The 21,015-nt window shown below is 48.6% G+C and overlaps 1 protein-coding gene across 4 annotated transcripts in view; it reads right to left on the bottom strand.

Annotated features, from left to right (window-relative positions):
* The window catches only part of LOC140427051 (organic cation/carnitine transporter 2-like), a 182,506-nt gene that overhangs the window by 139,599 nt on the left and 21,892 nt on the right, over positions 1–21,015 (bottom strand). For all 4 annotated transcript variants that reach the window (XR_011948376.1, XM_072512497.1, XM_072512496.1 and 1 more), the window contains exon 2: positions 17,673–17,776. Coding sequence is in view for 3 of the 4 variants with exons in the window: in XM_072512497.1 (XP_072368598.1) it covers positions 17,673–17,776 (104 nt within the window). In the remaining variant the exon portion in view is untranslated. The remainder of the gene's footprint in view (positions 1–17,672; positions 17,777–21,015) is intronic.

Raw genomic sequence — 21,015 nt, 5'->3', positions numbered from 1 at the left:
GAAGGAGTTGGGAATTGTAACTGGCTAATCCTGCCCACCAAATGCACGGAATACCAGCTTGGCATCAATGACATATTGTTTCACCAAAAAGACAAGTTTTACCAAAAAGAAAAACTAGGGATATCAAGAACCAATGATGAACTGAGAAAGCAAATGAGCTGCAACTCCTCACCAACAAGTATGACACCCAGGGCTCCTTCAGTTCTACCAAGACAATATATGGACTCAACATCCTAGGCCTCAAATTGGTGGAGAATAAGGACAGAACTCTATTTAGAGACAGAGAAAAAAATCAGCCTATGTTGAAGAGAACACGTTATTGAATTCATAAACCATGATACAATCAAAGTTGAGGATATGTTCGAGGAAATTCCCCAACTCCCCATGAATGATGATCTTGGACTCCCATCAAGCATGGATGAAGTCGAAACTGCCATTAAACAAATGAAGAATGGAAAAACCGCAGGAATGGATAGGTTTCCAGCTGAGATTTTCAAACTTGGGGGAGAAGTTGTCATCTCCATCAGCTGTTCCTGAAAATCTGAGACTGAGACGAAACCCCTGCCGACATCAGGGATGCCGTCATCACCAACATTTTGAATAAAGGAGATAAGGTGGACTGTGGGAAATACGGATGAATCTCTTTACTCTCCATCACCGAGAAGATCATTGCCTGAATCCTCGCTAGCTGCCTTCTACCAGTCACTGGAGAAATCCTTCCGGAAAGTCATTGTATCTTTTGACCAAACCGTAGTACAATGGACATGGTTTTCACTGCTGAGCATTGAATTCAAGAAAAATTCCAGGAGCACCATCAACCACTCGAAATGACCTTCTGCCAAATGATCAGTGCCAACTGATTCACCAACATTCTCCGACTCCTCCATGACAAGATTTTGGCATCAGTCCTCACCGATGGAAATAAGACAGATACATTTGAGGTCAAGACCGGAGTCAAGCAGGGACACCTTCACCCCCACCCTTTTCTCCATCTTCATTACCACCATATTTCACCTTGTCAAGAACAAGCTTCCCAGCGGAGTGAACATCACCTACAGGATGAATGAAAAACTTTTCAACCTCAATTAGTTGAAATCCAAGAAGAAACAACACCTACATCATTTGTGCAACTTCAGTCTGTGGCTGACAATGCCATGTCCACTCAGAAGGGAATCTCTAAGCCATGCTTGATACTGTCGCTGAAGCATACCAAAGAATTGGTCTCAACTTCAAGAATAAGCAAATTATTTACCAGCCCGCCCAAGGGCAAGATTTGTTCACTCCCTACGTCAAGAACAATGGAAAACCCTCGCAAACTTGGAACATTTCCCCTAGCTGGGGAGACGCCTCTCAGCTAAGGCTGACATTGATGCAGGGATCCAACATGTTATCCAATCTGTGAGCACAGCCTTCAGAAGCCTAACGACCAAACTCAACATCTGTGCTGATCATGTACTAGGCAGTCGTCCTCCCAACTCTTCTGTATGGCTCAGAAACCATGATCGTCCAAAACTATCTCCGGCGAGCTGGCCATATGCTTAGGATGTCAGAGTCCTGACTGCCAAAGCAAATCTTCTTCACCCAGCTCAAGGAAGATTCTGAACAAGAGAAAAAGGAAGCTCTTCAAAGACATCTTGAAGGCTTATCTCAAAAAATGCAACATGAACGTCAATGCCTGGGAAACCCTTGTTCAGGAGAGACTTGATTGGAGGAATCTCCTGATTGAAGGGACACAATTGTTCCGAGGACATCCAATGGCAAAAGCAGGCCTGGAAAATGAGCCGAAGAAAGGAACAGCAGGGTGTGGTAGTATGCATTAGGGGTCATGTGGGACTGTGACGCCGTGATGTCATTGGCTGACAGATCCCGGGTCCTGGTTGGCTGTTGACCTCTAGCTAGTATAAGAACCAGGAGTTCTCCCCCGCAGGCCAGTCTGTTACTGAACTGCGGGGAACAAGTCACGCTTAATAAAGCCTCATCGACTTAATCTCTATTCGTCTCTCGTGAGTCTTTGTGCGCTACTCAGGGATCTTGAGTCCAAGAGCCAATCCCACCTCCTCGAAACACCTGCCAAGGGTGCAGTTAGAGGTATGGCTATCAGACTATCAGCCACACAAGGCCTCCACAGAACCCAGGGCCAGCAGCATGGAGTTTCTAAGGTGGACAATCATAGTCATCAGTGAGTGATTGCCGAAGAAGAGTTTGGAGTAAACACCACACAGCCCTCATGAAAAGAAGTCCCACTGAGTGTGTTGTGCGACAAGGTCCTTTGAAATCGCTGATGTGGTACTGGCCACAGGCTAACAGGAGGGCAAAAGATACATAGGCCGAAAACAGAAACTACCAAATAAAGCCCTGGTTGGAATCGATACTGGCTGTCTACCAGGGCACTAAAGTCAACACAGAAACTCATTATTGCTAAATGGAACTTTGTCATTCCTGACTTAAAGTAGTTATCATATTTACACAAAAGGACAAAAGATCCCGCTATGAATTTGTAACTAACTTCAAGTCAGAAGCGATCTACTTTGCAGCAGGATGAACGATAAATAAACAAGCCATAACTGATCAAACAAGAATGTTTCAGAGGACACGGATCATGGTTGAATCACCTGGCTGAACACGAGTGTCCTGTTCATTTCTATAACTGAGTTTAAGTCTTGATGGGACAATAGAACTCAGGCCAGGCATGGGTGTGTATCTATGACTGAATGCTAGCAGCACCTGTATAAAAGAAGGAATGTCGGAACACATCATCAGCAGCAACCTGGACATCCCCAGGAACAACCGTTGCAGAAGAAGCGGTCCTGAGCTTGGAGCTCAGAGAAGAATATATCCATGCTGACTGATCCTAGTCTGGCCAGCCTCCTTCACTAAGTGCGGGTAATACCTAGAGCTCAGCTGTGACTATGAGTCATATTCTGTGTGATTGATTTTGAAGATTTTAATACCCATAAAATAGAGTTACAGTAGTAAGGCGACAGCAATATCCAACTGCATGGAGCATTGCGATGAAAGGAATCGGAGAGTTGTGAATAAAATTGGGTTAATCCGCTGAACCTGCTTCTGTCCTTTGTTGGTATCATAAATGGGGGAACCTGAGTAAATGTTTTAATAATAAATGATTGAATTGTTGGATAATTCTCCAGACAATACTGAGCAAACATCTCATGCTCAATGAGATGAACAAACAACTGATATAGCTGCTCAAAAAGAGGCATCCATGAGGAATTTTGGTCATCAGCAGCAGCAAGCTTTTTCAACCAATCAATAACCATAATATGTAACGATTTCTCTTCTGCTTCCAATAAGTATGAAATAATAATAGTTTAGATTCAGAAATGCTGATGCTTCATTGAATGTATTTCTTGCATCTCTCCATGTGGCTGGGAGACCAAGACATTCTTCCTTGGCACATTCCTGCAGTGCGGCAGTGAAATGTGGCACTCACAATGTGCATCATCATGACTATTACTTCCTATTTCTTTACAAATAACGAACAATGCAATACCTCTCTCATCACCATCAAAGAAGGGGACCAAATCTAGTTCAATGAGATGTTTAGGAGACCATCCCAGAGTAGGGCCAGGCATATCTAAAAATGATGTGAAAATTTGACAGGATGACTTTCCCAGGATTCTCTGGGAAGCTAGGGAGGAGATTGCTGAGCCTTTGGCTTTGATCTTTAAGTCATCTTTGTCTACAGGAATAGTGCCAGATGACTGGAGGATAGCAAATGTTGTCCCCTTGTTCAAGAAGGGAAGTAGAGACAACCCTGGTAAATATAGACCAGTGAGCCTTTCTTCTGATGTGGGCAAAATCTTGGAAAGGTTTATAAGAGATAGGATGTATAATCATCTGGAAAGGAATAATTTGATTAGAGATAGTCAACACAGTTTTGTGAAGGGTAGGTCGTGCCTCACAAACCTTATTGAGTTCTTTGAAAAGGTGACCAAACAGGTGGATGAGGGTAAAGCAGTTGTTGAGGTGTATATGGATTTCAGTAAAGCTTTTGTTAAGGTTCCCCACGGTAGGCTACTGCAGAAAATACGGAAGCATGGGATTCAGGGTGATTTAGCAGTTTGAATCAGAAATTGGCGAGCTGGAAGGAGACAAAGGGTGGTGGTTAATGGGAAATGTTCAGACTGGAGTCCAGTTACTAGTGGTGTACCACAAGGATCTGTTTGGAGGCCACTGCTGTTTGTAATTTTTATAAATGACCTGGAGGAGGGCGTAGAAGGATGGGTGAGTAAATTTGCAGATGACACTAAAGTTGGTGGAGCTGTGGACAGTGCGGAAGGATGTTACAAGTTACAGAGGGACATAGATAAGCTGCAGAGCTGGGCTGAGAGATGGCAAATGGAGTTTAATGCAGAAAAGTGTGAGGTGATTCATTTTGGAAGGAATAACAGGAAGACAGAGTACTGGGCTAATGGTAAGATTCTTGGCAGTGTGGATGAGCAGAGAGATCTCGGTGTCCATGTACATAGATCTCTGAAAGTTGCCACCCAGGTTGAGAGGGTTGTTAAGAAGGCGTACGGTGTGTTAGCTTTTATTGGCAGAGGGATTGAGTTTCAGAGCCATGAGGTCATGTTGCAGCTGTATAAAACTCTGGTGCGGCCGCATTATAGGAAGGATGTGGAAACATTGGAAAGGGTGCAGAGGAGATTTGCCAGAATGTTGCCTGTGTATGGAGGGAAGATCTTATGAGGAAAGGCTGAGGGACTTGAGGCTGTTTTCGTTAGAGAGAAGAAGGTTAAGAGGTGACTTAATTGAGGCATACAAGATGATCAGAGGATTGGATAGGGTGGACAGCCTTTTTCCTCGGATGGTGATGTCTAGCATGAGGGGACATAGCTTTAAATTGAGGGGAGATAGGTATAGGACAGATGTCAGAGGTAGGTTCTTTACTCAGAGAGTAGTAAGGGTGTGGAATGCCCTGCCTGCAACAGGAGTGGACTCGCCAACACTAAGGGCATTCAAATGGTCATTGGATAGACATATGGATGATAAGGGAATAGTGTAGATGGGCTTTAGAGTGGTTTCACAGGTCGGCGCAACATCGAGGGCCGAAGGGCCTGTACTGCGCTGTAATGTTCTATGTTCTATGTTCTGTGACTTGAACACTAAACAGCCGAGTGGCATGCTTTGGATAAAGCTAAACAATCCTGCAACGAATGGATTGGACCGAACTCCGCAGTTCTGCCACATCCAAGTATGCAAGGTGGAATGACTAATCAAAGGACAAAGTGTTATGAACTGTGGCACATTTCTAGCATTGTCAAGAGACTTCACACTGTGTTAGGAACAAGAAGACATTTATTGATAAAGAGTAGCTTGTTACAGGAGATTTTGCAGCACTTAGTTGCCTTGGACTACATGGTTGCTGGATGTATTCTGCCTAAGAGAGAATATGGAAAACTTTTGGAATAATCCCAACAACAATGCAGGAGCCCAGAACATGAGTGCAAAAGACAAAGGTGAAGCATTTCCAATTATATTCGGCCAGAAGTGTGAAGTGAATGATTCATCTTGACCTCCTCCTAAGGTTCCTGCCATCATAAATGGCAGCCTTCAAATAATTTGATTCACCCCGAGAAACACCCCGAGGGCAGCACGGTAGCATTGTGGATAGCACAATTGCTTCACAGCTCCAGGGTCCCAGGTTCGATTCCGGCTTGGGTCACTGTCTGTGCGGAGTCTGCACATCCTCCCTGTGTGTGCGTGGGTTTCCTCCGGGTGCTCCGGTTTCCTCCCACAGTCCAAAGATGTGCAGGTTAGGTGGATTGGCCATGCTAAATAGCCCTTAGTGTCCAAAATTGCCCTTAGTGTTGGGTGGGGTTACTGGGTTATGGGGATAGGGTGGAGGTGTGGACCTTGGGTGGGGTGCTCTTTCCAAGAGCCGGTGCAGACTCGATGGGCCGAATGGCCTCCTTCTGCACTGTAAAGTCTATGAAATCTCTGAAACATCTGAAGACACTGACTACAGCAAAGGCCATGAAAACATCCCAGATGTAGTACTGAAGACTTGTGCTCCAGAAACTAGCTGTTCCCTAACCAAGCTATCCTAATTCAGCTACAGCACAGGCATCTATCCAACAATGTGGAAAATTGGTTAGTCATGTCCTGTCCACAAAAGGCAGGGAAATTCCAATCTGTATAATTACTACCTGCCCGTCTACTTATTAACGAAGTGATGGAATGTGTCACTATCAGTGTTGTCAAGTGAAACTTACTCAAGATGTACACTTTGGATTATGCAAGGACAATGCTTAACAGGATGAGGCTGATAAATACTATAGTTACAGGAGTAAGTCAGAAGCTCGGAATTCTGAAGAGAGAAGCTCACCTCCTGTCTCCCCAAAGCCTTGCGACATCTCCAAGGCATAAGTCTGTGGAATACTCTCTACTTTCTTGGTTATGTGCAGCTCCAACAACGCTAATGAGACGCAGCAATCATTCAGAACAGAGTAGCTGGCTTGATCAGTGCTCTAAGCACCACCTTAAACAGTCACTCCCACCATCACTAGTACACAGAGACAGCAGTGCGTGTACAAGATGCAGTTGCAGCAATTCACCAAGGGTCCTTTTAAAGGTACCTTCCAAACCTGTGTCTTCCAGCACCTAGAAGGTCAGGAACAGCATAAGGTTGGAAACACTGGGCAGCACAGTGGACAGTGTTTAGCTTCACAGCGCCAGGGCCCTTGATTCGATTCCCAGCTTAGATCACTGTCTGTGTGTAGTCTGCACGTTCTCCCCGTGTCTGCATGGGTTTGCTCCGGGTGCTCCGGTTTCCTCCCACAAGTCCTGAAAGATGTGCTGTTCGGTGATTAGGACATTCTGAATTTTCCCTCTGTGCATCCGAGCAGGTGCCGGAGTGTGGTGACTAGGGGATTTTCACAGTAACTTCATTGCAGTGTTAATGTAAGCCTTACTTGTGACACTAAGATTGTTTTTATTATTACATCCCAATTCATTTCCCCCAACTCCAGCACACTGAGACATATGCATGGCAGCAACATGGCAAGGCTCCTTCGACAACATTAATAATAATAATCATTATTAGTGTCACATGCAGGCTTACATTAACACTGAAATTAAGTTACTGTGAATTTCCAAATGCACGCCCTCTACATAGGAAAAACAGGACAGCAGGTGCTTGTGAATACCACAATTGATTGTCCATTCAAGATGCAAACCATCCACTTCCGGTGGCGACCATGGAGGAGTATGTCACACATTTGATACCTCCCACCGGTGACGGACTTTTGGACCTTTTTCTCCCGTTTTTCCCCGGATTTTATTGGACAAATCGGTGAAGAGTGAGACAGTGAGGCGAAATCTCCCTCCAGTGTATGGAGAATTGGACCAGAGGTGGCCGTGTGAGAAGCCAAAGTTCTACAAGGAAGACGTGAGCAGAGCTGGCAACGCGGAAAAGCATGGCGGAGAAGCAGGGCTGCGGGGCACAGCGGTCGACGGAACAGCTGGTGACGTTTTTTGAAGATTGCTTCGCCAAGCTTAAGAAGGACACGCTGGACCCGATCAAGGCTTTGATTAATCAGGTGGTGCAGAATCAAGAAACCCATGGAGGTGCAATCTAGGAGGTGGAGGCAAAGGTCTCCAAGCACAAGGAATACCTAACCGTGCAGGAGACCAAGGTGGAGATGATGAATGACCACCAGAAAAGATTGCAGGAGAAGCTGGAGGGCCTGGAGAACAGTCCAGGAGGCAGAATCTGAGAATCGTCGGCCTCCCTGAAGGCAGTGAGGGATCAGATGCGAGGGCCTATGTGACGAACATGTGGAGAAGTTGATGGGGGCTGAGGCATTCCCTCGGCCCCTGGAAGTGCATAGAGCGCACAGAGCCCTCGCGAAGAAGCCCCGAGCGAACGAGCCGCCGAGGGTGATGGTGGTACGTTTGCACCGATTCCTGGACAAGGAACACATTCTGTGGTGGGCCAAGAAAGAACGGAGCAGAAAGTGGGAGAATTGTGAGCTGCGCATTTATCAAGACCTGAGCACGGATTTGGCCAAGAGACGAACAGGGTTTAATCGGGCAAAAACGGCCCTCTTTAAGAAGGGGGTGAAGTTCGGGATGTTGTACCCAGCCCGTCTGTGGGTCATATATGAGGAACGGGATTTTTACTTCGAAACACCAGACGATGTATTGACTTTCATCAAGGAAGAAAGACTGGAGGTGAATTAAAGACATGGAATCTTTGGAGAGTATCGTAGTGGCGATATGTTGAAAATCACTTTTGTGTTGGTTTGAATAAGTAGTGTTATGTGCAATAAGGGGCTGTTTCAATGGCTAAAGTTAACTTTGTCTTACTGGGAGCCGGTTAGAGGGCGGGGGCGGGCGGGGGGGTACTGTGTTTTTTTTTCTGTGGCGGTTTTTCCACTTTTTTTCTGATGTTTGTTTACTGGGGAATATGATGCTTTGAATATGTTTGGCCAAGTGGGGGGAGAGGGGAGAGAACAATGGAGAGACAGACTGTTTGGTGTCATGGATGGGAGCTATCAAGTCAGCTTGGTCAACTGACTCACGGAAGCACAGTGGGAGGGCGAGCAGGTGTTAAGTGGACCTTGATATGGGGGGGTTGGGTTTCTAGTGCTGTTGTTGGGGTGGGGGGGGGGAGCAGGGCGGGGGGGGGGGAGCTGCTTTTCTGACAGGGGAGGAAGTTTTACTAGGGGACAAATGGGAGGTCAGGGATGGCGAATTCCCGAGGGGGGGCTCAAGGAGGCCGGGAGTGCGAGCTGGAGGCTGGCCTAAAAAGGGTGATGGCTAGTTGGCAGGGCGGGAGGGTGGGCAGGAAGCACCCGACCAGGCTGATTACATGTAACGTTAGAGGGTTGAATGGGCCGGTCAAGATGGCTCGCGTGTTTGCGCATTTGAGGGGGCTAAAGGCGGACGTGGCAATGTTATAAGAGACACACCTAAAGGTTATACACCAGGCCAGATTGAGAAAGGGTTGGATTGGCCAAATATTCCACTCACGGCTGGACTCAAAGACCAGGGAGGCAGCGATCTTGATCAATAAACGGGTGGCATTCGAGGCAGGGAGAATCGTGTCGGATGTGGGGGGTAGTTACATGATGGTGAGTGGGAAGCTGGAGGTGGTGCGGGTGGTACTCGTAAACATATATGCTCTGAATTGGAACAGTGTGAAATTTATGAGGTGCGGGTTAGGTAAGATCCCAGACTTAGAGTCACATAACTTGATCATCAGGGGAGATTTTAATACAGTCATTGATCCGGAATTGGACCAGTCAAAATCCAGGACAGGGAGGGTGCCAGCCGCGGCAAAGGAATTGAAGGGGCTTATGGAACAGATGCGGGGAGTAGACCTACGGAGGTTTGCATGGCAAAGGGTGAAGGAGTTTTCTTTTTTCTCCCATGTCCACAAGGTATACTCTCGCATCGACTTTTTTGTTCTGAGCAGGGCTCTAATATCGGGAGTGGTGGATACTGAGTACTCGGGAATCGCAGTGTCGGATCATGCCCCACATTGGGTGGATTTACGGGTTAGTTTGGAGAGAGGACAACGCCCGCTATGGAGGCTGGATGGGGGGTTGTTAACGGATGAAGCGATCTGTGGGCGAGTGAACAAGTCTATCCAAAACTACCTGGAAACAAATGATAAGGGGGAGGTCTCTGCAGCAATGGTTTGAGAAGCTTTGAAGGCTGTAGTCAGAGGGGAATCAATCTCGATAAGGGCCCACAGAGAAAAGGAGGAACCGGCTGAGAGCGACAGGTTAGTTGAGGAGATGCTCCAGGGGACAGGAGATACTCGGAGGCCCCAGACACGGGGTTACTGAGGGAGCGGCGGAGGTTACAGCCAGAGTTTGGGCCGTTGACTACAGGGAAAGTGGTGGAACAGCTGAGGAAGGCAAGCAGGGCAATTTATGAGTATGGGGAAAAGGCAAGCAGAATGTTAGCGCACCAGCTCAGAAAAAGGGAGGCGGCCAGGGAGATAGGGAGAGTAAAGAGTAAAGGTGGGAATACGGTCCTGGACCCAGTGGGGGCGAATGAGGTGTTTAGGGACTTATACAGCAAATTATATGAGTCGGAACTCCCGGCTGGGGTGGAGGGGATGAGGCAGATTTTGGGTCAGTTGAGGTTCCCGAGGGTGGATGAGGATCTGGTGGAAGGGCTGGGAGCCCAACTGAAATTCAGGAATTAATTGAGGGCCTGGAGTGTATGCAGCCGGCAAGGCCCCTGGGCCGGACAGCTACCCGGTGGAATTCTATAAGACGTTTTCAGAGATATTGAGCCCACTGCTGGTGAGGACATTTAATGAAGTCCTCCCCCCCACAATGTCGCAGTCCTCAATTTCATTAATCCTGAAACGGGAGAAGTATCCGGAGCAATGCGGGTTATACAGGCCAATTTCTCTACTGAATGTGGATGCCAAACTGCTGGCTAAAATACTAGCCACAAGGATAGAGGACTGTGTCCCGGGGGTGATAGGGGAAGACCAGACGGGATTTGTAAAGGACAGGCAACTCAAGTCCAATGTTCAAAGGATTTTAAATGTTATTATGATGCCCTCTGAAGGAGGGGAGATGGAGGTGGTGGTAGCGATGGATGCGGAGAAGGCTTTTGAACGGGTGGAGTGGGATTACCTGTGAGAGGCACTGGGAAGGTTTGGGTTTGGTGAGGGCTTCATTGACTGGGTGCGATTGCTCTATCAGGCACCAGTAGCAAACGTGTGTACGAACCTGCTGAGGTCGGGGTATTTTAAACTACACCGAGGGACGAGGCAAGGGTGCTCCCTCTCCCTGCTACTGTTTGCTCTGGCCACAGAGCCACTGGCCATGGCGTTATGAGTATCTAGGAACTGGAAAGGGCTGGTTCAGAGGGGGGGGTGGAGCACCGGGTCTCACTTTATGCAGATGACCTGGTCTTGTATATTTCAGACCCGCTGGGGGGGGGATGGGGAAATTATGCGGATCCTCGGGAATTTGATAATTTTTCAGGGTCTAAATTGAACATGGGGAAAAGCGAGATGTTTGCGATCCAGGCAAGAGGGCAGGAGAAGAGACTGGGAGAGCTGCCGTTTAGAATGGTAGGAAGGAGCTTTCGGTATCTGGGGTTCCAGGTGGCCTGGGAATGGGAGGCACTACACAAGTTAAACCTATCCCGGCTGGTAGAAGAAATGAAAGGGGACTTTAAGAGATGGGACATGCTCCGGCTATCACCGGCGGGGAGGGACAGATCATGAAAATGACAGTCCTATCCAGATTTCTGTTTGTCTTTCAGTGCCTCCCCATCTTCATCCCTAAGGCCTTTTTCAAGCGGGTGAATAAGGTTATTTCGGGCTTTGTGTGGGCGAGTAAAACCCTACGAGTGAAGAAAGTGTTGCTGGAGCGCAGTCGGTAGGAGGGTGGGTTGGCGCTGCCGAACTTTTGCAATTACTACTGGGCAGCTAATATAGCCATGATTAGGAAGTGGGTAGTGGGGGAGGGGTCAGTGTGGGAGCGGATGGAGGCGGCGTCATGTAAAGACACAAGTTTGGGAGCACTAACAACGGAACCTCTGTCGTTCTCGCCGGCCCGATACTCCACAAGTCCAGTGGTGGTGGCGGCTCTGAGAATCTTGGGGCAATGGAGGAGTTATAACAGAGTGGAGGGACATCGGTTTGGACCCCGATTTATAATAATCATCGGTTTGTACCCCAATTTATAATAATCATCGGTTGTACCGGGTAGTTTGGATGGTGGGTTCCGGAGATGGCAAAGGGCAGGAATTAGGAGATTGGGGGATCTATTTATAGACGGGAGTTTCCCCAGCTTGAAAGTCTTGGTGGATAAATGTGAATTGCCAGCAGGGAATGGGTTTAGATATCTGCAGGTGCGAGACTTCTTGAGAAGGCATGTTCTGGCCTTCCTGCTGCTGCCACCACGGGGGATACAGGACAGAGTTGTCTCCAGTACCTGAGTGGGAGAGGGGAAGGTATCAGATATTTACCAGAAACTTTTGGAATCAGAGGAAACTCTGGTGGAGGAGCTTAAGGGCAAGTGGGAAGACGAGCTAGGAGGAGAGATAGAGGCGGGTCTGTGGGCAGATGCCCTAAGCAGGATTAACACATCCTCATCATGTGCCAGGCTTAGCCTGATACAATTCAAGGTAGTCCATCGGGCACACATGTCGGTGGCCCGGATGAGCAAGTTTTTTGGGGTAGAGGACAGGTGTGCGAGGTGCGCGGGAAGCCCAGCAAATCATGTCCACATGTTTTGGACATGCCCGAAGCTGAGAGGGTTTTGGCCGGGTTTTGCTAAGGCAATGTCCATGGTACTCAAAACACGGGTGGCGATCTTTGGAGTGTTGGAAGTGCCGGGAGTTCAGGGGGCGAAAGAGGCCGATGTTTTGGCCTTTGCCTCCCTGGTAGCCCGGAGACGGATCTTATTAATGTGGAGGGACTCGAGTGTAGAGACCTGGGTTAGTGACATGGCTGGGTTTCTCAGTCTCGAGAAATTAAAGTTCACCTTAAGAGGCTCAGTGGTTGGGTTCACCCGGAGTTGGCAGCCGTTCGTCGACTTTAGAAAGGAGCAAGGACACAGTGAGATGTACTGGGCCTCAGGGAGGTAATGTTGTTTCACTGAATAAAAATACTTCAATAAAACTTGTCAGACTCCCCTCGTTTCGTCATAGCGGCAACGAGGGTGAATTGATGCTGAGTCACCTCCCGGAAAAATTCTTTGGAGTGGACTACGGTATGGAATTCATTGCTGTGGTGTTTATTCAGAGCCTGTGGGGTTATGGAAGGCGAACGCTGGGCTGAAGCTATGCTGTGGCTTGTGGCGTGCATACGCTTGGTGAAGTCCGGGGTCTGGAGAAACCGGGAGTACCGGATGGAGCATCATTCGACCGGGTCGCGCAACGTTTCCGTCCTTTCCGTCTGCCGTTGTTACATCATGTGGTTTGCTGCAGCAGAGCGGTCCACAGGGGTGTCCGTTTTTGAGTTTGATGTCACCCTGTTGGGACTTTGTTCAGGTTGTGAGTGCAGCATTATGTTACCTGGACTGTTCCGTGATCAGTTGGTTGGTAGGTTGTGCTACAGTGCTCCTGCCTGCATGCTGACAGTTGCCTGCAGTTCATAATTGATGGCAAAAGGCACTGGTGGGTTGTACGCTGCGAACACGGGCCAGGAATGCACGTGAGCACATTGAGGACTCTTTGCCATTGAGTTGGCTGCATGTTTTGTAAGGGACTGCGGATCCTGTGCTGGTATGCGAGGAACCCTGCTGTTTTTTTTTAAACAAAGCATTCTATGCGTTTTTATGTGATTGTGAGAAATGCACAGGAACCACTTTGGGGCGACAGCTCCGCTGGTGTGTCAGTAGGTGCTGTCGTCCCCCCTTTTTCTGTGCTGGCACTATGCACGGCAGTTCAGACATTGACCACCTGATCCCTCTAATGGAAGGACCACCACACCGATTGGCCTCGGGTTGATGGGTCAGATGCAGTGATGCGTATCCTCCCCGCGTTTGGCGAATGCCGACTTCGCCCCCTGGGTGACTGGTGGGGTTGTAGGACCAGGCGTAATGCTCGGCAGGATATGCACTGGACCACCCTGCTGCTCCCCATTCGAAAGGTGGAGCGTGTTGGAGCCAAAACGCATTTTGGGTATTCGTTTAACATGTCGTCTTGCCCCTGCAGGTGTTGCACTGAGTCTTGTGCTCTTCTTTCTCCTTGACATTTTATTTGTTATCGCCTCCTCAGAGGCTGACCGTGGGAGGGTTTTAGGACTTTGGTGGGGAGGGTTGTATTTAAAAAAATTTTTTTTTTTAAATTTAGAGTACCCAATTCATTTTTTCCTATTAAGGGGCAATTTAGCGTGTTCAATCCACCTACCTTGCACATCTTTGGGCTGTGGGGGCGAAACCGACGCAAACACGGGGAGAATGTGCAAATTCCACACGGACAGTGACCCAGAGCCGGGATCTCGTCGCCGTGAGACTGCAGTGCTACGACTGCGCCACCGTGCTGCCCTGGGAGGGTTGTATTAACCCGCACGGGTCTCATCCAGCGGGGGATGATTGTTCCCTCATGCCCATTGGAATTTGTGCTCCTGGCTGTGGGCACGTTAGCTCAGCCAGCATCAGTATCAATGTTCGGCCACTGCAGAGCTGATTAGAAAGGAGAGAGGGCACAGTGAGGTGTACCAGGCCTTCTGTCTGTAGTGTTGTTTTACTGAGTATAAAGACTTTTATGAAACTCACCAGACTCCCCTCGCTTTGTCATATAAAATACAGTTGTTAATGGGATTAATTTAGTGTTTCTGTGCCTGGAAGGGTCAAACCCACAGTTAGATTCATGCTGGACAAAGTTGTTTGAATGTGTGGGGATTGGTCTCAATTCCAAATGTGATTCTCTAGTCCTTAGAGAGGGGTACGGCATGAAGAGTAAATAAATCTGGTGGTTGCTTCACAACTGGGGTCTTGTCAGGTAAAGAAACATTTAATACATAGAAACATACATAGAAATTTGAAGCAGGAGGCCATTCAGCCCTTCGAACTTGCTTCGCTATTCATTATGATCATGGCTGATCATCAAGCTCAATACCCTGATCCAGCCTTTCCCCCAAATCACTTGATCCCTCTAGCCGCAAGAGCATTAAGTTTAAGTTTAACTAATTTATTTATTTATTTTTAAATAAATTTTGAGTACCCAATTCATTTTTTCCAATTAAGGGGCAATTTAACGTGTTCAATCCACCTACCTTGCACATCTTTGGGTTGTGGGGGCGAAACCGACGCAAACACGGGGAGAATGTGCAAATTCCACATGGACAGTGACCCAGAGCCAGGATCGAACCTGGGACCTCTGCGCCGTGAGACTGCAGTGCGACCACTGCGCCACCGTGCTGCCCACAAGTTTAACTAATTTATGTGCAGTTAGAGATATGTAGTTAGAGAGATGGCAGCTCTCACAGCTCTGCTAGAGGCAGTTGGTTTGAGAAGGCTAAAAAGCAAACATCTCTCTCAGCCTTGCTGGAAGAAAAGCCATTCTATGGAGTAATTGTTAAGAAAACAGATGCTGGAAATCTAAAGTCCAGCTAGATAAAGAAACTAGAGTAATGAAGAGACGTTTCCAAGAAGTCTGGAGTTAACTGAACAGAGAAAACTGGGTACCAGTAGAGATTACCATTCAGTACGGTCACAGGGAGTTGAAAGGGCATTGGATAGTTGAGAGGCAAGAAATACATCTGCAGTGGTGCCAAGGTTTGTGAGAAATTACTACAGTTTGTTGGACATTATTTGAAATAATTGTGGGAACGGGTGACTGGACCTCAGAATATGGGTGGAGTTTGGACTTTCTCCTTGCGTCTGCGTGGGTTTCCTCCGGGTGCTCCGGTTTCCTCCCACAGTCCAAAGATGTGAAGGTTAGGTGGATAGGTAATGCTACATTGCCACTTTGTGTCCAAAGATGTGCATGCTGCAGAGTTACAGGGATAGAATGGGGGAGTGCTCTTTCAGAGAGTCGGAGCAGACTTGATGGGCCGACTGGTCTCCTTTTGCCCTGCAGGGATTCTGTGACTCCACAGACAGTTACATTTGTGATCCATGAGCTTGTTTATCAGTCTTTATAAACTCATACCTGTCACCCATATTAGTTGATTTGGTGAAGAATGCACTTAACTCCTTTTCTCCTTTTTCTTACAAGTCATTTTTGCCTGCCCTATTTATGCCCCCAGCACTAGAGAACAAAATCAAAAAGCAACATTTTAACATTTTTAAAAATAAAGAACAGCCCAAAATTAAATTGGGGCCTGTCTGTGATGTGAAGGTGAGAGGAAAGGAAAGCAACCTTGATGCAACTAGCAAGCTTGTGTGATTACAGCATGAGTCATAGACTAGAATAGAATCCCTACAGTGCAGAAGGAAGCCATTCAGCCCATTGAGCTTGCACCAACTCTCTGAAAGAGAACTCCACCCAAGTTTAGTCAGCTTCTCTACCTAATAACCGCTGGACCTGACCCGCATATCTTTTTTTGGACACTAAGGGGCAATTTAGTATGGGCAATTCACCTAACCTGCATATATTTGGACTGTGGGAGGAAACCAGAGCACCTGGAGGAAATCTACGCAGACACGGGGAGAAAGTGCAAACTCCGCACAAACAGTGACCCAAAGCCGAAATTGAACCTGGGTCCCTGGCACTGTGAGGCAGCAGTGCTAACCTCTGTGCCACAGTGCCACCCATGGTGGAACGGTCTGTTTATCAACACCATTGTCCAAGACCACCTCCCACCTGCACCAAGGGGAAGAACAGAAAGCTCAGCTGGCGTGAGGGACCGAGAGTTCCTTTTGATTGTAAAGAAGAAAAACTTTCACAACTTCCTGGTGTCTCAAAGCATTTTAGACAATTGGGTCAGCACATTAGCACAGTGGTTAGCACTGTTGCTTCACAGCGCCAGGGTCCCAGGTTCGATTCCTGGCTTGGGTCACTGACTGTGCGGTGTCTGCACGTTCTCCCTGTGTCTGCGTGGGTTTCCTCCGGGTGCTCTGGTTTCCTCCCACAAGTCCCGAAAGACGTGCTGTTAGGTAATTTGGACATTCTGAATTCTCCCTCAGTGTACCCGAACAGGCGCTGGAGTGTGGCAACTATGGGCTTTTCATAGTAACTTCATTGCAGTGTTTATGTAAGCCTACTCGTGACAATAAAGATTATTATTATTACAATTAAGTACTTTTGAAGTGTAATCACTGTGTAATGTGGGAAATGACACAGCTAATTTTCATACAGTAAGTTCCTCCAAAACAGAATGTGATAATAAACAGATAATCTGTATTTGCAATGCTGATTGAGGGATAGATACTGTGCAGCACACCGGGTTTAAATCTGCTATCTTTGAAATAGTGCCATGGGATCTTTTACGCCCATCAGAAAGGGCAGACTGTGCTTCAGTTTAACAACTCCTCCAAAATGCAGCACCTCTGAGTGTGCAGAACTCTCAGTATTACACTGGAATGTCAGCTTAGATTGTTGTGTTCAAATCCTGGAGGAGTGCTTGAATTCACAACTTTCTGACCCAGAGGCAATGTCTACCACTCAGGTCACACCTGCTTCTCTGGTTATGCGGGAATCCGTTGAACATTGTAAATATCCTCATGTGTCTCTTCAAGCCTGGAACCAGTTAAAAATATCTTTCTCAGGGCGGCACTGCAGCCTCACAGCGCCGGGGACACAGGTTTGAATCCTGGCTCCGGTCACTGTCCGTGTGGAGTTTGCACATTCTTCCCGTGGCTGTGTGGGTCCCACCCACAACCAAAGATGTGCAGGGTAGGTGGATTGGTCACGCTAAATTGCCCCTTAATTGATAAAAGTAAAAAAAATTGCTTTCCCCAGCACAATCAGTATTGCGCACAATTCACATAATCTCAGGTAAAAATCTCTTTGGGGTTTGAATGGCGACTCCATCGCTGGAATTTTTAACATTCGTGGGGGCTCCACCTGCCTGCAGCAAGCTCCCACATGCCTCGCAAAATCCAAGAATTAAATGAATGGTTGCTAGGAATGCAACACAAACAGTGAGGTAATAGTCCACTCCTATTTTATCAATGCTCTCTTTACTACTTATCCTTATCCTGCTTTTGGCAGGTATGAGAGGCTAATAATTGTTTTGAAGTTTCTTCTTGCAAAGTTCAATAATAGAAATAACTCACCGGTCTGACAACTGTCCAGAAATAAAGGAACCAGACAGCACTCCCACGAAGAATATGGACATAACAAATGGCCCTTTCCAATGATTGTCACACACCAAGTCCCACTGAAATGCAAAAAGAAATTTAAAATTCCTTATATTAATTTAAAGATAATTACAGACAATCTTTTTTTACTGTATTCGATCTAAACATACACAAAACAGATAATGGGCAAAGCTCACCTTTAATTTGCACCTTTAATCAGTGACTGCAACAATAATTACAAAACCAAGTATGATACCGAGCCACATTTCTTTAATTCTTTCAGTAAATGTGGGTGTCCTCGGTAAAGTTCACATTTGTTGCCCATCTCTAATTGTCCTTGGGGTGAGTCACCTTCTTGGATTGTTACACTGCAGCTGTTTCAGGTGCAACAAGTGTTTTTAAGAAGAGGTTCCAGGATTTCTACCCAGCAAAGGTGAAGGAACATCAATAAAAGTCCAGGGATGGTGTGAGGCTTGGAGGGGAAATTGCAGGTTGTGGTATTCTCATGCCCTTGCTGCACTTGTACTCTGAGGTGGTAGATGTGTATTTTGAAGGTGCTGTTGAAGGAGTCTCAACAAATTATTGCAGTTCATTATATAAATGGTGTACACTGCTGATACTGTGCATCAGTGATGGAGGGAGTGAATCTTTAAGTGGGTGCATGAGGCACCAGGCGAACAGCTACTTTTTCTGGATGGATTTTAGCTTCTTGAGTGTTGTTGGAGCTGCACTCAGCCAAATGGAGAGCTGTGGTGATACACCACTGTACTTCCCTAGCATTGTACATAGTTATATAATAGTTGTGTGTAACGTGGCCCTGTAATCCTGTGTATTGTACTGTGTATTGTACTGTAGCTCTGTAGAGGTTCGGTCACCTGTATGTAACCTGACCTGGCCACGGAGAGCTCCGCCTTGGCCACTCCCCCGGGAGTTAGGTATAAGACACAGATTCTGAGACCGGACCCTTTTGTCTGGGGTCGTCTGTGTCGGGTAAGCTTCCTATGTAGTGTATTAAAGCCTTGGTTAAAGTCTCACATGTCTTTGTGGTTCTTGACGCTTAGTGCATCAATTTAATACACTACAGTTATAATGGAGGCTGCTCTGAAACCCGACAAGCTCTCGCTCGACCCCGACGCTCCACGCGCGGATCACCTTTTCAACTGCTGGCTCCGGTGCTTCGAGGCCTACCTGGAAGCATCCTCCGCCTTCGCCAAAACGGACGCTGACCGACTCAACCTCCTGTGCTCACGGCTCGACTACGGGCTTTTCGACCTCATCACGGGAACAACGACCTACGCCGATGCCATCGTGAAGCTCAAAAGCCGGTATGCACGAACTGTTCATTCTATTTACGCCCGCCATCGCCTCGCCTCCCAGCACCAGCAGCCGGGTGAACCCCTATCCGTGTTCGTTCGGGACCTCTGTGCCCTCGCGCTCACCTGCAACGCGCCAGCAGTCTCCGCTGAGCAGAACACTGAGGCCCTGGCGCTCGATGCCTTTGTAGCCGGCATCGCTTCCGTCCCAATTCGCCAACTCCTACTGGCACAAACTACCCTGACTCTGGACACGGCAGTCACTATGGCAGAGGCCCAACAGGCAGCCTACGACAATAATGCTACACGCAGTCCTACACGCCTGCCCAAACTTCCTATGCGCCTGCCCACGTTCCCTACGTGGCCGCTACCTCCCTGCCGCCCGCCCAGCAACAACACCTGCAAGTCACGGCCCACCCAGCCACACCAGCAGTAAAAAGAACGCCTGGGCCCCAGTGTTACTTTTGTGGCCAGGCAAAACACCCCAGGAAACGCTGCCCTGCTAGAGATGCTACCTGTTCAGCCTGTGGCAAGAAAGGCCATTTTGCAAACGTCTGCCGCTCCACCGCTGCCTCGGGGTCCAACACCGCAGCCTGCTACTCCTGGGTGCCGCAATCCTCTGTTCCCGGCTCGCTATTCCACACGTGCGACGCATGGGCGCCGCCATCTTTGACTATCCCCGGCCCGGCTCCCTTCACTTCCGGTCCACCGCCGATCGTCACTTCCGGCCCACCGCCGATCGTCACTTCCGGTCCACCACCGATCGTCACTTCCGGTCCACCGCCGATCGTCACGTCCGGTCCACCGCCGATCTTCACTTCCGGTCCACCGCCGATCGTCACTTCTGGTCCACCGCCGATCGTCACCTCCGGTCCACCGCTGATCGTCACTTCAGGTCCTGCGCACCCGACCGAAATGCTGCAAACAACTGAGATGCAGCCAACGACAGCAACCTGGCCTCCAACAGCAGCCTACGATGCCTGGGCGCCGCCACCTTCTTCCGCAGGCCGCTCCCCAGATCCGGCACCCTTCTCCAACAGCTCCACCATCGCATCCATCGTCCTTGACCAGGACCGACCGCATCAGCTCGCCAGGTCCACTATGGAGGTTCAGGTAAATTGTTTCACTGTTACCTGCCTCTTCAACAGTGGCAGCACGGAGAGCTTCCTCCACCCGGACACCGTGCGCCGCTGCTCCCTCAAGGTACTACCCACGCGCAGGCATATTTCCATGGCCTCCAACTCCCAGTCGGCCGAGGTTTCGGGCTACTGCGTCGTCACCCTCTCAGTGAACGGCGCGGTGTTCCAGGATTTCAAATTCATGGTCCTCCCTCACCTCTGCGCCGCCGCGATCCTCGGCCTGGACTTCCAATGCGACCTGCGCAGCCTCACCTTGCATTTTAACGGCACCCTCCCCCCCCCCTCATGGTCTCCAACCCCCAGTTCTTCCCTGATCCCCCCCCGGGTCCCACCTGTAGTCTCTCCATGCTCAGGATCCCCCCCCCCCTTCACTATTTGCTAATCTCACCCCCGACTGCAAGCCCGTGGCTTCTAAAAGTCGGCGTTACAGTTTCGGAGACCGCCAATTCATTCGAGCGGAGATTAAGCGCCTTCTCTCAGAAAAGATCATTGCTCACAGCACCAGCCCCTGGCGAGCCCAAGTGGTGGTAGTCATGTCTGGCGAGAAACACCGCATGGTCATTGACTACAGTCAGACCATCAACCGGTACACGCTGCTTGATACGTATCCCCGCCCCCGCATATCTGACATGGTCAACCAGATTGCACAGTACCGGGTGTTCTCCACCATAGGCTTGAAATCCGCCTACCACCAGCTCCCTATCCGCCCGGAGGACCGTAACTTCACGGCCTTCGAGGCGGACGGCCGCCTCTACCACTTTCTTAGGGTACCCTTTGGCGTCACCAATGGAGTCTCGGTCTTCCAACGGGAGATGGACCGAATGGTGGACCAAAACAGACTGCGGGCTACCTTCCCGTATCTGGACA

Source organism: Scyliorhinus torazame, chromosome 7, assembly GCF_047496885.1.
Source record: "Scyliorhinus torazame isolate Kashiwa2021f chromosome 7, sScyTor2.1, whole genome shotgun sequence".
In the NCBI taxonomy this organism is placed as follows: Eukaryota; Metazoa; Chordata; class Chondrichthyes; order Carcharhiniformes; family Scyliorhinidae; genus Scyliorhinus; species Scyliorhinus torazame.
Note: the sequence above shows the minus strand (reverse complement) of the source record. Positions and strands in the feature narration are given on the sequence as shown.